The 14515-nt window shown below is 41.1% G+C and overlaps 1 protein-coding gene across 2 annotated transcripts in view; it reads right to left on the bottom strand.

The window, feature by feature from the left end:
- Positions 1-2720: 2720 nt before the first annotated feature.
- Positions 2721-14515, bottom strand: part of LOC115374279 (E3 ubiquitin-protein ligase Midline-1-like) — a 66313-nt gene continuing 54518 nt past the window's right edge. For both annotated transcript variants that reach the window (XM_030073143.1, XM_030073137.1), the window contains exons 5-10: positions 13978-14126; positions 12927-13054; positions 10677-10820; positions 6461-6622; positions 5727-5934; positions 2721-5275 (exon numbers count right to left, since the gene is read on the bottom strand). In XM_030073143.1, the coding sequence (XP_029929003.1) occupies positions 4927-5275; positions 5727-5934; positions 6461-6622; positions 10677-10820; positions 12927-13054; positions 13978-14126 (1140 nt within the window). In that variant the 3' untranslated portion in view covers positions 2721-4926. The remainder of the gene's footprint in view (positions 5276-5726; positions 5935-6460; positions 6623-10676; positions 10821-12926; positions 13055-13977; positions 14127-14515) is intronic.

Here is a 14515-nt window from a genome sequence, read left to right as displayed (position 1 = left end):
AAACAATTGCTACCGGCAAATCAGGAAAAAGTCCACAGGAACTTCTGGTGATAAACTCAACAACTTCCTTTTCCAGGGGAAATTCTTTGGGTGAACTGGAGTGAACTCAGCAACTTCAGATCTATGTTTAGGAGTCGGTATTTGCATCTATCCATCCATCTGTCCATTTTCAAGTCAGTCTAGTTGAAACTAAAATATTCCATAGTGCGTATGTGCTTAGGCAAGATTTCAATACAAGGCAAACCTCACTCAATTCAAGGTGAGAGAGGGTTGACTGTAACTGAAAAGGACAATAACCAAATATTGCCAACACCAAATATTTAACATTTGAACTACAGTTAAAAATAGACCAAAGTAATTTAAAAACCTCACAATCTCAGTAAACACTCATTTCCACAGCACCACTTTGGCAACACAAGCAAAAACCAAATACTCCAGTCCATCAACAACAAGGTCAGCCCTGTCACCCTGAAACCTGGAGGATCAGACCCAAAAATGACTGCAAGAATACTCCAAAATCATTGATGAAATCATGATCAGTCTCTAAGAGCATGTCCACCTGCTATCTGCTAAAAACATCAGTGAACTCTCTTAGAAAACTTTAATCAAATATTCACATTGTACAGCAAACTGCTTTTCACCTCCCAATCTATTTGTCCTCTTCAGCTGAAATTATGAATTTCTATCAGACATTTTGGTCAAAATTAAGTTATTATTCTTTGACAGCTAATTAATATTATGTGCGGTGTATAACGCATTTTTTACTATTTATTTAGAGAGAAATATCATGCATATGGGTTGTTATATGGGACTCAGTATCATATAACTGCTCAGGATGTAGATGGAGCCTTATAATGTCAAGGTGTGTACAGAAATCATTTTGGTGAGTGTGCGCTGGTTCAGGAGCGGCTGTGAGGTGCGGAGCTCACCTGTCAGAGCGGCTCCTTATGACGGAGAAAACCTCCTTTAATATTGGCTGTGTGGCTCTGACACCTGCCTGCTTCTTTATTTCGGCCTCCGGCAGCATTTTAACACGATAACTCCGCCTCCGAGATGCAGGAATCCCCGAGCCGGATGAGAGTCAGGTGTACCGGGCGTGGTCGGCTCCTCCTCCCGCCACTGCGGCTCGTAAGTCGTGGAGCTGCCGGGCCCGGAGCCGCCGGGCTGCCGGGGCTAACGTCGCTAAACGGGCGGCGACTGCGCTAGCCTCGCTCGTTGTGGCCGGTAGCCGCTGGTTCTGGCGGATATCCTCAGCCTTAAAATATCGGCTGAGCTTTAGAAATATTTTTTCAACATCATTCCGGTAACAACCCTCCCTCTGTTGATCAACTTTTCTTCCTTTGTATGTTGCTAACGTTTATCTTCAACTTCAGCCCCGTTATTGACAAAGTAGGCCTATAAGCCCCGCCCCCTCCGAAAGTAGAAAACCAATTAAAACAACCACAACAAGTCAATAGCAAGATTGACATGTTTTTGAGCAAATCCACACATTGAAGTTGTTTTCCTTTTTCTACAAATAGAACACGTACCTAGGGAGGCGCCCCAAAATGTAAACACGATTTCTAATGTTTGTTTTAAATGGCATAAACATTTTTGTGAGAGAAATAAACACACTATAAAATGTGTCAGAGGCTGATAAACTTTGTGAAGGAGTGATGGTTAAATGGTTAAAGAAGTTAAATGACCTGATACTTCACCACTTTTTTGATGTGAGTGATTGCTTCTTATTAACCTTTTCCCATATTCAGCGGGCCCTCAACTATAAAAGACTATAAAAAGATTAATATTAAGACAAATGAAGTCCAAAAGGAGAAAGAAGAAGAAGGACATCTCAATTAAAAGTGGAAGTCAGGTCACCAGTTGCTATAGGATATGGGCCAACTAAAAATAAAATAAAATAAAATAAAAAATACATGAAACCTTTTGCAGTGGCTGTCAGATTTATGGCACTGACAAGGCAAAAGACACACACACACACACACACACACAGACACACACACACACACACACACACACACACACACACACACACACGCAGTTTACTATGGTTGAAGAGATAGGCCTATAATGGCTTCTTTTTCAAATAAAATGTTATTCCAAAACAAATGCATGTCATTAAGGCCTGCCTCTTATTACTTTTTGTCGGGCGGGGGATTTTTTGGCTTGTGAAAATGCTGAGTGGCTGGTGACTTTGGAAAACCACCAGCCATGGTGGCCGGTGAGACGAAAAGTTATCGTCAAGCCCTGCTTCCTCACCAGTCAATACGAGGTGAGAGAGCTCCGCTTGGTGTGAGCAGTTAAGTGGTGACTGACTGACCCAATTTCTGCTCCTGTTACCCACATTATGTGCCGGTACCATTTGGCTTAAACTTTGCAGGCAAGATAGGAACGTGTTGTGTTTACAGCGATTGGTGCGTTTGGAGGTTATGTGCCGTCCTTAAGGGCACTTTGCGCTTTGTAGTCCCACTTTGCCAAATGGGAGTCAAAGGGCTTCACAGCTGCCTTTGTCTAAACTTATGGATGTTCTGACAGCTTGAATTTCCCCCCAAAAAGTGATCTTTGTTTCTCCCTGTCCCAGTGAGAAATTGCACTTGACATTTTAATCTGTCCACCTGCTTCACCAGAATGGCTCTTGACATTCTCACACCGCTAAACAGCTTCAATAGATGAAACAAAAGCACGCCTTTACACGGAAAGGAAGACAATTCAAGAAAAACGGGTGAACAAAAACAGTAGATCACCTCTTTATTTTTTGACCATCTTGTATGCTTGTCTCAGACAAACTGCTACAGAAAAAAATGCACGGGGATGCAAACTCTCATAGCCTTTTCTTTTTTTTTTTTTCCTGAAACATGTCCACAGAGACAGAACATATAACACAATGGCCATAAAGTTCAAATGGAAACATTAAATTATGCAGTATATATTCGCATTAGATACAATGAAACATCTAGTTCCATTTATTGCCAATGAAACATAGAATTTAAGAATAAATTTTTATGTTTATTCCAAGCAACTCATGGAAGACAAATATATTTAAGTGTACCTGGTAATGAAATGAAAAACAATAAGAAATACAACAAAATCATTCTATTTACACTGTCGAGTGCCTTTCCCGTTAAATGTTATTACATGTTGAAATGCCCATGGATGGCGATGGGATGTTTCATTTTCAGGGTCTTGACCTTTTAGTGACTGAGATGAAGAGTGAGGTGCACCGTTATGACATCATCATTGTGCGACAAGTCCCAGGACAACCCCTGTGTTGTGATAATCAAGTGAAGAAGGGTCTATTTTCCATTGAGGTCTGCAGATAGTACACTGAGTTTTTGAGCTTGCATGTGAAAACTGAATCAGAGAAAGATGCCCGAGTGGGACATAGGAATAAAAATGTAAGTCTGATGAAACAGAACAGAATAAATCATCTTGAAAAGATAATATTCAAAGACACTCTTTGTTAAAATAAAATTAAAAAAAAAAACACTGTTTGGGGGTATTGACATTCCAACTTAAGCGTGTCACGAAACATTTTGCATTATAGAAAAGTAAGAAAAATGATTAAAAACTGCTTAAATGTGCACTTCATCCCTTAGTTTCAACAGTAACCTTGGGCTACAACTGTAACAACTCACATATTATGTATTTTCGTAAAATCATAATGGGAGAACACGGCTGACTGCTAAAATGGGAAATTAATACAATAATTCAAACAAAAAAACCACAATGCTTTCCCAATATTATTCATGTTAATTGCACCAAAATGAGTTACATTTCCCCCAGTGTTCCCCACAAAACCATAAATAAAGTATGAACAATGTGCAAAAACAAGGAAGTCATTTACATTTATAGGATTTTTTTTTTTTTTTTTTTTTTTGTATTTAGTGCTATTTTTAATGCTAAGACATCTGAACAGACAGAAATGGCTACTTTGGTTCATTTTTGAATGAGGGGGTTTAAGGGGAAATACTGTGAATTTACAAAACATACATGTATTATTCTGGTCTTTACAGCAAATTTGACTGATTGGAGTAGGTGTGCCTGATTGATTGTGTACGCTGCTATGTGTCTCCTTCCAGAGTTTTTCAAAGTGCTAGATCTGATAAGGTGGCAGGAAAAAGAAAATAATAAAAATGGACTTGTGGCTTGTTTCCTAGTGGCCTCGGTGCAAATACATCTATCATGGACCAAACTGCGTGGCAATGGGACGTTTTGGCCCCAGTTTGGTCCAGTTTGTCCTGGTAAAGTCCGGATCAACTTGGGATTTCAGTCGTCCGCCTGAACTGTGTATTTACCAAGCCTCTCAGAGTAGAAGAAGGTGTAAATCAGTACTTTTTGCAGTCATAATAAAAATACTTTCAATGGGGCCTAACCACTAAACTCAAAGATCTCCTACTTTGAGAAGCTTAATGAAATAACGCTCCAGGGATTGATTCTTCGTCTTTGGGTTTAAAGCTGCACTAGTCAACTTTGCAATTTGTCTGGTGGGTCCAAATGGCAGAAAGATGGACTTGTATGAATTTTGTACACTCATAAATCCAGAAATCATCTGCACACAGCCCGCTCATATTTACCGACCCGGTTGATCTGTGATGCTTTACTCCAAAGGACATCAGAAGAAAGGCAGAGTCCACTTTCTCTTGATGGATTGTTCCCTCATTGCTGTTAGAAGACAGTTTGTATTTCTCTCTTAGGGTTTAAGTCATCACGTCCAGCCGGTGAAGAATTATCCATACTTCATACCAGAATTTCTTTTGGGTAAAGAGGGCAAATCGACATTTAGAGAGGATGAGGCCCTTTCTCTTTTGCAGCCCCACTTTGCGATTTAGGCTGATGAGATGGGTGTGTTTTTATGTAAAAATCTTGCCTAGTGCAGCTTTAACACTGTAATTTGGACCTGTTTAGGCTAATTTATCCCAAATTTAGCTTTTAGTTGTGGGGCTCCAGTCCCTCCAGGTGATCAGGGATGGGGAGACCGGTGAGAACCGTCAGACACTTGTTCCACACGTTGAACACGGGACACACAGGCTGGACAAAGGAGACGTGAAAGGTGTGGAGGTGCTGGGAGCCCACGGCGTCGTAGAAGGTCAGATATCCTGCGTCGTAATCTAACAGGACCCCGACGCGCCGCAGGTGGGGGGAGGGCTCGATGGCCAGCTCCTTGCTGTTGTGGCGAACCACCCAGGAGTTGTTGCAGCGGCAAAGCACCCAGGAGGCTGAGTTCTTGCCAATCCACTCATGCTTGGGGGCTGATTTGTAGGCGATGCCCACAGCATACCTGAGCAGCAGGGGAAGACTCCGTTATCACATTTGAACAGCTTGCACAAGTAAAATCCCCAAACCTTTAGACTTATGCTTTTTTCATGACTAATCTCTTTATGTAAGCTCAGTCCTTAAATTATGACTGCACAGAAATTCATACTTGCAGCATTCAGAAACTGCTAGTAATGTCTTGCTTTATTGCTGTAGATACTATTAACTGTACTCTTACCAAATTATCAATCTTAACAAGTCTTTACTTTCCTGTCTTAAAGCAATTAACAAATCCACCAGTTAAAATTTCACTTTTTTTCAACAAGTTAACTGTGTACACCTTTGGCAGAGACTTGCACATTTAAGGACAGATTTTAAGAATCAAGACTACACTAAATAACTTGAGGTGGTCATTTTTTTGTTGTTGTATTCTCTGATTCACTCAACTGCTCCCTGCGCTGATCAATGAAACTCACCATGTGCTGCCTCCAATCAAAGCCTCCCAGTAGTGACGCCCGCTGTCGATGAAGACATTTCCTACCACGCCGTAGCTGCTCTGGCTGGAGAATCGCTCCTGGCTGTGGCCTTTCTTGGATGTGGTTTCGTCCCGCTCCACCGTCAGGTTATCATGGGAGATCTTCAGCTTCCTGTGGGCTGACTTGGGGTCCAGCTTGAAAGGCTGGCCTGGTGAGAGAGAAGGAGAGAGTGAAAAAAAAAACAGTCTAAGCCGCACAACAGGGAGAAATGATAATGAAATATGTGATGAGATGCATAGCGCACAACAGTCATTGAAAATACGTAATTCAGTTTAAAGTAATTAACTTGGATATTTGCACACTTATTTAACTGCCTTGCCATGTGTAACAAGACATAAAACACGTCTTCTTAGACAAGACACAGGCTTGGTTAAGATAAGCAGACATTATTGATCCATTCATTCATTCTTGAGTGTAAAATATTTAGTATTTGTACTAATTTTATTAAAATAATGTCTAAGGCATTGCTCATTACAGGAGAACAACCATTCTAATTATATAAAACATAAAAAGCTACTTCTGATTCATTAAATTCAAAACAGTCAAGGTCCAAGACAGTTATTTTTGGCCTGCTGCTGGTGTTAAAATATGTTTTTACACTTTGTGCATGAATGTGTAAATGTTCCCTAATGCAGAAAGCATGAGGTGTTTATTATCAGTGGTTTTGCTCTTACTGTTGGTCTTCAGAGTTCCTGGCTCACTGCTTCTGCTTCCTGCCTGGTTAATGGCCTTGACAACAAAGATATACTTGGTGCCACTCTGCAGACCATGCACCGTGTAGTGGTTCTGCTTGATGTTGGGCACGATCATCCAACTATCCAACGAGTTGCACAGACCTGGGCGGAGATGATTGGTAAGGGAGAGAGGGAGAGGGAGAGACATATGAGAAGGTTACGGCAGAAAACATTTCACAAGTAGTCAATTTCATGTGGGATGCCACTCAGCGATGTCTGTTTGTGTTAAGTGGGGGATAATCCCTGACAAGGTGTGCATTAAATGGGTTTTCATGCACAGCGAGGAGGAAAAGAACCACCCAATGTGAAGTAGAGGGTGATTGCCTCAGGAATACATAAAACCCCTCTAAGGGTCAAAGCACCCTGAAGCAAACTGAGAAGAAACATGCCTTAGAGTGTGGGGTTTTCTCACATCTTCACTTACCGACATAAAAAAAAAAAAAAAAAAAAAAAAACATAGGGAGATATAATTAAATCTACAGTGACTCGGCTAGCAGTGTTGGTATTAATGTTACTGCATGAAAATAAACCTGTTTTGGAAAAGCAATGCTCTCTTAGATTTGCAGAGACATTTACAACTGCCAGACTGACGGCTGTTGTCGAGCTGGAGCCCGCAGGACATCGATATCAAGGTGAATACTGAAGCGAGAGTTGAAATGATGGTCTCTACATCTGAGGATGATGCCAAATAATCTGCAAATAGGGCGTAGGTTTCAAAATAGTGAACTTGGCCTTTAATGCCTAAGTTTAAATTTGTTGTTGCTGGCCAGCATAAATTTAGGACAGTGATTCAACTTGAACTCGGTTACATGTGCATTACACACACGAAAAGAGTATTCACTCAGACCACTCAGTTGAAGTTTCCTTCAACTATACTGTTCCCAAAAGAAGCGTTTAAAAAAAAAAATCAGCCATGGGGTGGTCCAAAATTCAATTAAAAATATATTTTGTTTAAGCTGGCTGGCCAATCTCAATACATGAACCATATTTTGTGGTGAGGAAAAGGCGATATTTTTGAGTTTCCTCGACTGAACAGAGGTAGAGTCATTTGAGAGCACAGTACACTAAGTGACTGGTTGTGTTTAAGCCTGTGGCAACGGGAACAGGAGGCAGCGTCGCGGGGTTGGTGAGTGGGCGTGAAAAAGCACAAGAGGAAATCATTCACACCTCGTTGGCTATATAGCTGCACTAGGCTCTCTGCTATGTAAGTATATGTCCCCGTGTGTGTGTGTGTGTGTGTGTGTGTGTGTGCGTGTGTGTGTATTCTATTCTCTGGCACTCTAGTGCTGCTGTGCCACATGGCCTCTACAAGCTGAATGCCTTCCACTCCCTCATCTCCTGTGGAGGCCATTATGCTGAATGCACTTTGTGTGTGGTGTGTGTGTGTGTGTATGTGTGTGTATGTGTGCATGTTTTCCTTCCTTCCACACTACAACGGCTTCCTTTGCCACGACACTCAGGAATTTACTGGTTTACCGCTGCTCTTTGTTGGCCAACCAGTGGTGTAAATACACACCTCCACCAGGGAACAATCTCACAGGTGTGTATCCATGATGCACCTTTTTCTTGCTCTCTTACAGTGTCACATAATGACATGTCACTCATGAGGCCAAGCATCCCACAGCTCTTTATAGTCAAGCCTGGCAAACTCTGACTAACTCAAACCCCACTTTGACTTTAATGTAAAAGCCACAAAATTTCAAAACTCTACATTATGCATTTATTTTTATTTTTGCAACCAACGAGGAGCATCAAAATGTATGGACAATTTTACTTTATCATTATAGGCTGACTAAACCAAGTGATTTTTGCACTGCCTTCCTCCTGTCACATATAGTAAGATGTTAAAATTTGACTTTTCAGATGCTTTACAAATTTAATCAGTAATGCTTTCGTGTTATTTAGGTTAGTCAGTCACTTTGATGGTAGGAAATCATGTTCAGCATACACTAAACTGTCTCAATATATGCGTTTTGTATTACATTATGTAACATGGTAGATGTTTCAACAAGATGGAAATGTGATGTGCAGTGAGTCCCTGTGGGAAAATGTATAACACAAACGACTAATCCCTTTCTGCATAGTTATTCATAAGAAATGCTCCAGGGGGATTTCAGGCATGTGACACATATGCCGACAGCAACACCTCCGACGTGGTTATTGGATGTGAAAACGGGAGGAGAAGGAAATCACAGCGTCGTCAAGAAGAGGAGGAGACAAGGACGTACGGGGAGGGAGGAATAAAAAATTAAGTGTCACATTAGTTTAACAGCCACCTGCGCTAAACAGCACGGCAAACTGTAAAATAACGAGAAGAAAATCGAAAATGAAAAGAGGGAAAGAGGATTTTGCTGTGAGGTAAATCTGACTGAATAAAAGGGGGTGGGGGGTGGGGGGTGGTGGGGGTGAAGGCTTCAAAAAAGAGAAGATGAAAGACGGGGGAGAAGGCAGTTTGATTGAAAGGGAGCAGGAGAGCTCGTCTTCAGATGCCCTGACCCCATTTTCTTCCCTGTAGTTGCTGCTCTCTCAGGTTCACTTGTGGTTTTCAAGGGGACGTGTTGTGTGTACGGCCGAGTGTGTACGTGGGCGCGTGTGTGTGCGAGCCAACAGGACTGTAACAAGATGTGTCTATGTGGGTTTGTCACAAGGTGTGTTTCTGGGCCGCTGATTCATATTATAGAGCTGTCATCTGGCCTGAGCCACTTCTTCACTGCCTCAAATCCGCTTAGGCCTCAGTGTCCTGCACATAGGAAGCATGTATAGCCATTTTTGGAAGTCTTGTCACTGGCTGAATGCACATCAAGGAATTTCTTTTGCAACCTTTTCAGTGTATTTTCCTTAAGAATACATACAAATGCATTTATTTGGCTGAATTGTTTTAACCTTTTCAATTGTGCAACTCCCACAGGTGGTTTCATCATTGCCGCATAGCCGAGCTTTGTTTAAATCCAAAAGAGCTTTATTTTAAATTACAGTGGAGATGCCAAGGTTTCCAAAGACACCAAACATGTCCTGCTGAATTACAGAGAAATGCGTATAAAATGATGCACAAGACACGTAGATATTTTCAATTTGATGTGATGCTGCAGCCATTAACAGTGGCATCTTGGCTTTGAATATACACAATACACTGATACACAATGTGGATATGACATTGTCATACAATATGGATTTTTCTTCTAACTTTGAAGCTACTAAGGAGAAAATGGAGTTTAAGGAGTCAGTTGCTTTCATTTTTTATTTGCGTTGTTCTTATCTGGATAAATGTTTTTATGTGTGATGTTTTCTCTAATATCCTAGTTTTATCTGTTTCTGTGTGCTTGTTTATGATGTTTGAGATGGTCTGCTTTCTTTTGTTTTATTACTTGCTATTTTGGTGGACAGCACTTTGATACAAAATCGCTTTGTTTTTAAAGCCCCACACAAATGAACTTGAACTTAACAGCGAGAGGCTTGTGATAAGAAGGTTGCCGGTTCTGCATTGAAAATCAGGGAAATGAATGAGGACCGCTATCTACTGTCTCTCTGAAAAGAATTACCGTCAAAGTGCCCTTGAGCAAACCATTTCAGGCACAACTGCTCTGCTGTCAGTGGCCGACAGCATTTGTCACTGGATGAATATGAATATGAGCATTCCCTGGGTTAATATGAGTAAATAAAAAAAATTAAAAAAAAAATTGAGTAAATTCATGGCAAATACAGGACAGATGCAGATGCAGGACACAGGACTGCCGCTGTTAAGAAATTTTTACATAGAAATTACATTTTACTCCATCACATCAACGACTGAGGCTTTGACCTTCAGCTGTCTTGACAGTGCACTCGCCTGTTATGATTTGTTTTGAACATAATTCCTTAAAAACCCTAGTTGCTCGTTTATGAACACAAAGCAATTTAGCTTCTAGCTCAAAAACAACACCTCTTCATTAGCACTCTCCACTGTGCTTTGGGGCTTTTTGATTTTTTTATTGAGCTGTTATAATGCAACTGTATGACATAACTCAAAGGAACAACACAAAGGACTTAGTGTAACTGTGTATGTGTGCACCAAAATGTGTGTGTGTGTGTGTGTTCAGTGTTTGTACGACTACATGTGTGTAAACCCATGCATTTCTAAATTGAATTTCAGTGTTCACCATCACGCACAGATACTTACTGGCAATGTTGGCCTGTCCGGTGAAGATGGCGTACTGCAGCTCGTAGGACACCACCGTGAATTCATCGTCAGACGTCCAGTGGACAGTGATGGTGTCGTAGGAAGCCGTGCACAACTCCTCCCTTATGCCCGGAGCGCTTGGAGCTAAGACCGAAAGAAAACAGAAACGATGAGTCATTAAAGTGCAAGAAATATACTGTGACATTTCTCAGCTGTGATAAACTTGACCCTGGCGTGCGTTACAGTAGCTGCATTTCAACTCATTGTGCCGGGATTCTCTGTCAGAGGCTTTTCTTTGTAGTATTGCAAAAAATTACACCACAATTCCTTTTGACATTCACAGAAATGAAATTCTTCTGGTTGGGCGGGTAGCCTTGGTGTGGTGACCTATTTCCTCTTGTCAGTGATGAGGGGAAACCCTTCAGCTTGTTATTTCTGATTTAGTTTTCCACTGTGCATGTGCAGTTGCTGGTAGAAACTCATGTGAAATATACAAAATGTTCACAAAGAAGAAGTCTGTGTACTATATGTGTAAACAATTCTGAAAAAGCTGTTTGAAAGATGTTTTTATGCTATATAGTCTATTTTCTTTTTCTTTAATATCATTTATCTTTGTTCTCAGGGAGGATGATTTAATAAAATTAATATACCAATACAGTTTATGCATTTTATCCCTGTAAATGCGTCTTTGTGAGCCGATAGTAGGCAAAATGAATTTTTTATAACTTCAGTACTTGGGCTGGTATTCATTTTGGCTGATCAATGTGATTTAATACCTGTATCAGTTCTGAAAACTACTCCAATTTGACAGCTACAAAAGAGAACATTTTCCAAAAACAAACTGTATTTCTCTCATACTCTGCATAATGTGGTGGTTTGTTTGCCTGTGATTTACCAATGAAACACTCAGGCTGCCGGTGTGCTGGATTTTCAAATGAATCCAGTTGCAAGTTATACTAGTAATAATCCGAAATGATGACACACTTTAACGCTGGCGAGTAAAGCAGCCGTCATTACAAGCGGCACTCCCGAAGATCTTCTTCACGCGCTCATGTGTGAGTTTAAAGGCTTCATTACACACCAGATCTTTTACAGTAGAGCGGTACATTAAGCATCAAAAGCAGTGAGAGGGGAAATAAGATTCAGAGGGAAAAAAGCAGCTTACAGGAACATAAATCTTTTTCTGATGCAAAATCCATATGTGTATCAATAAGTTATATATCTTTATGTATTCAAGCCATGAAATCTCTCAGGTAAGATATCAAAGAATGGAGAATAAGACTAAGGTAAGATGCACAGCTACAGTTTAAATCGATTGTAAAATCACTTCCTGTCTCTTCATCTGTCTATCTCTCTCTTTCTCTCTTTTTCTGTTTCCCTCTCTGACCCTCTCTCATGAGTGGTCACACACAGTGGAGTGATTCAGAGTGAGTCGCTCGGTGAAAAGGCCCTCCAGCGAAGCCCTCTCGCATCGCAGAGAGTAAACAAGAGCCAGCCATTTTCACAGACCTTCAGATTCACTCCACATGATGCCTTGCTTTTGTCCCCGGTGCATTAGGAATTCATATGGTGACATTTCGGCGGCTCACTCCGAACTGGACGCCGGAAATTAAGGTCACAGTTTAATTTACTAGTTAATGAGTGAACGTGCTCCTTCAACCACATTGCTCGAAGACAGAGCAACAGAGATTTGCAAAGGGTTCATGAGGAAAATGAGAATTCGAAACTGGAAGAGAATCACATTCAACAGGAAAGTCAGGGTCTCCAGTCAGCTTGATTTAAACTCATCATTTAGATCAATGGTTCTCAACCTGGAGTCTAGGGCTCCACAGGGGTCACTGAGGGCAATCCACGGGGTGCCAAAAATGCGGAATATTTTAATTGCACTATTATTTCATTGACTAGCACTCAGCCCAATGAAATAATGTGTGTAAGGATGACTATTCCATTCATAGGTTTTACACTCCTCACTGTTAATCTGCCTATCTACAGCACAGACAGTTATGAAATAATTAAATCTTATCAGATGGAAATCTCTAAGACTGCATCTCTAATACAGGTCCATGACCCAATGTGTATCATTTTAAGGATCCATGACACTAATAAAGTTGAGAACCACTGACTTAGAGCAATAATTGCATTTAGCAGGTTCACCCATTTGAACAAGATCCTTCCTCAAAATTCCTTGAACGAAGCAAAATGTACCAAAAACCTGAAAAGCAAGAGCATAATTAGAAAATGAGGACTCACCAGTGAGGTAATCCAGGTTCTCCAGCAACTTCTTCTCCCGGGTGAAGTCCAGAGCGAAGGTGTCGAAGGTGTCCGTCAGGTTTATCTCAGGGATCAGCACTTGGGTTGATGCAGTCGCCATGGAAACCCTACAGCGATTGCCAGGCAACAATCAAAGCTGACATTTTCACTGTCATACTTTATCTGCGGTGGTAACTGTTGTTATTGAGAGATCAGCCGGTGGCTTTATGCATAATTTTGTTTCAGTTTAAAGGGATTCTACAATTGTTTTATATTCTCAGGGAATGATAGACACTAGAAAAAAGGCAAAGCAAGTCAAAAACAGGCGTAATCATATGTCTGCACTTCAAATGTATGCCAAATAAATTGGTAATGCACATATCAATATAATATAAGAACATTGTCCTGTCTGGGCTTGAATAAATCACAGCTGACTCTGAATTTGCTTCAATATCTGATGCATAAACCTAACAAGGCAGCACTCCTGCACTATAGGTGTAGGAAAAAGACATTTCTTCATTTTACCGGATCCAGTTAGTGGATGGTGTGCCACAGACATCCAACATCAACACACTGCCTAACGATTTCTTAATTAAAAAAAGGGAAAAATCAGCCTCCTTATTAGTGAATCTGGGCAGCCAGCTACATCGATGCTGCTTCCTGGTCTCATTCACTTGAAAGACTCTGATTAGACTCTGATTGGAGCAACTGCTGTTTGAATCAAGGAATGGATTTTTTCTATGTCGTTTGGTCTCTCCACTGATTCACCAATTGGACACCAGCTCTGCACTCTAGTAATTTCCAAATCAATTAGTCATAAAGCTAACGTATGGAGTGGAATAAGATTAGACTTAATAATAGCTGAAATCCCTCCTTACCTGTCCTCACTCTTAGAAAAGTCAAGTATACAAAGTTATCAAATTTCAGCAATTTCTGAGCATGCACTCTCTGACCTCTCCTTAATGCTAGACCATGAAGTGATTCTGCAGTAGTTTGCAAGGTTGAATAGTTTTGCCTGTCCAGCCGACATCAGTATGTGTGGCCCCCTGACCTCTCTGTGATGCTCTTGGCGGTCTGCAGAAAGCGAGCGTGATCCGTCTCTTTCAGTGTCTGGTCGGCCTGCGTGATGAGGGCGGAGGACCTCTCGATGCACTGCTTACAGTTGGAGATCTGCTGGGCGAGCTTCCTGAGCCGCTGTGCCTGGGACGAGCGGAGAAAATGAACGGACCGTTTTCAAACTTATCGCAATCATTTGGCCAACTGCAGAGGCTTATCTAATAAAAATTAATTCGAGCACTTCATTCTGTCTGTTTTGCAAAGGAGAGGTTTTCACAGTAAGAATGCATGCAGTGGTTTCCTTCATCTCTGAAGCAAGAATTCCCCTTGTTATTTCCCTTATTTCCCAAGTATCCCCTTAGTTATTTTGACAGGCGAGAACAATGGCATTCACACTCGGGTGCTGATCAGATGATGAGTCCTCCTCCAGGGGAACTGTGGTGAAGTTTGCTAGAAGTGAGAGTGAAATCCGAACCAACTACAGGAGATGACCGCACAACACAAGGTTATATGGGTTTAAAGAGATGGATGTT

This window comes from Myripristis murdjan, chromosome 2 (assembly GCF_902150065.1).
Source record: "Myripristis murdjan chromosome 2, fMyrMur1.1, whole genome shotgun sequence".
In the NCBI taxonomy this organism is placed as follows: Eukaryota; Metazoa; Chordata; class Actinopteri; order Holocentriformes; family Holocentridae; genus Myripristis; species Myripristis murdjan.
Note: the sequence above shows the minus strand (reverse complement) of the source record. Positions and strands in the feature narration are given on the sequence as shown.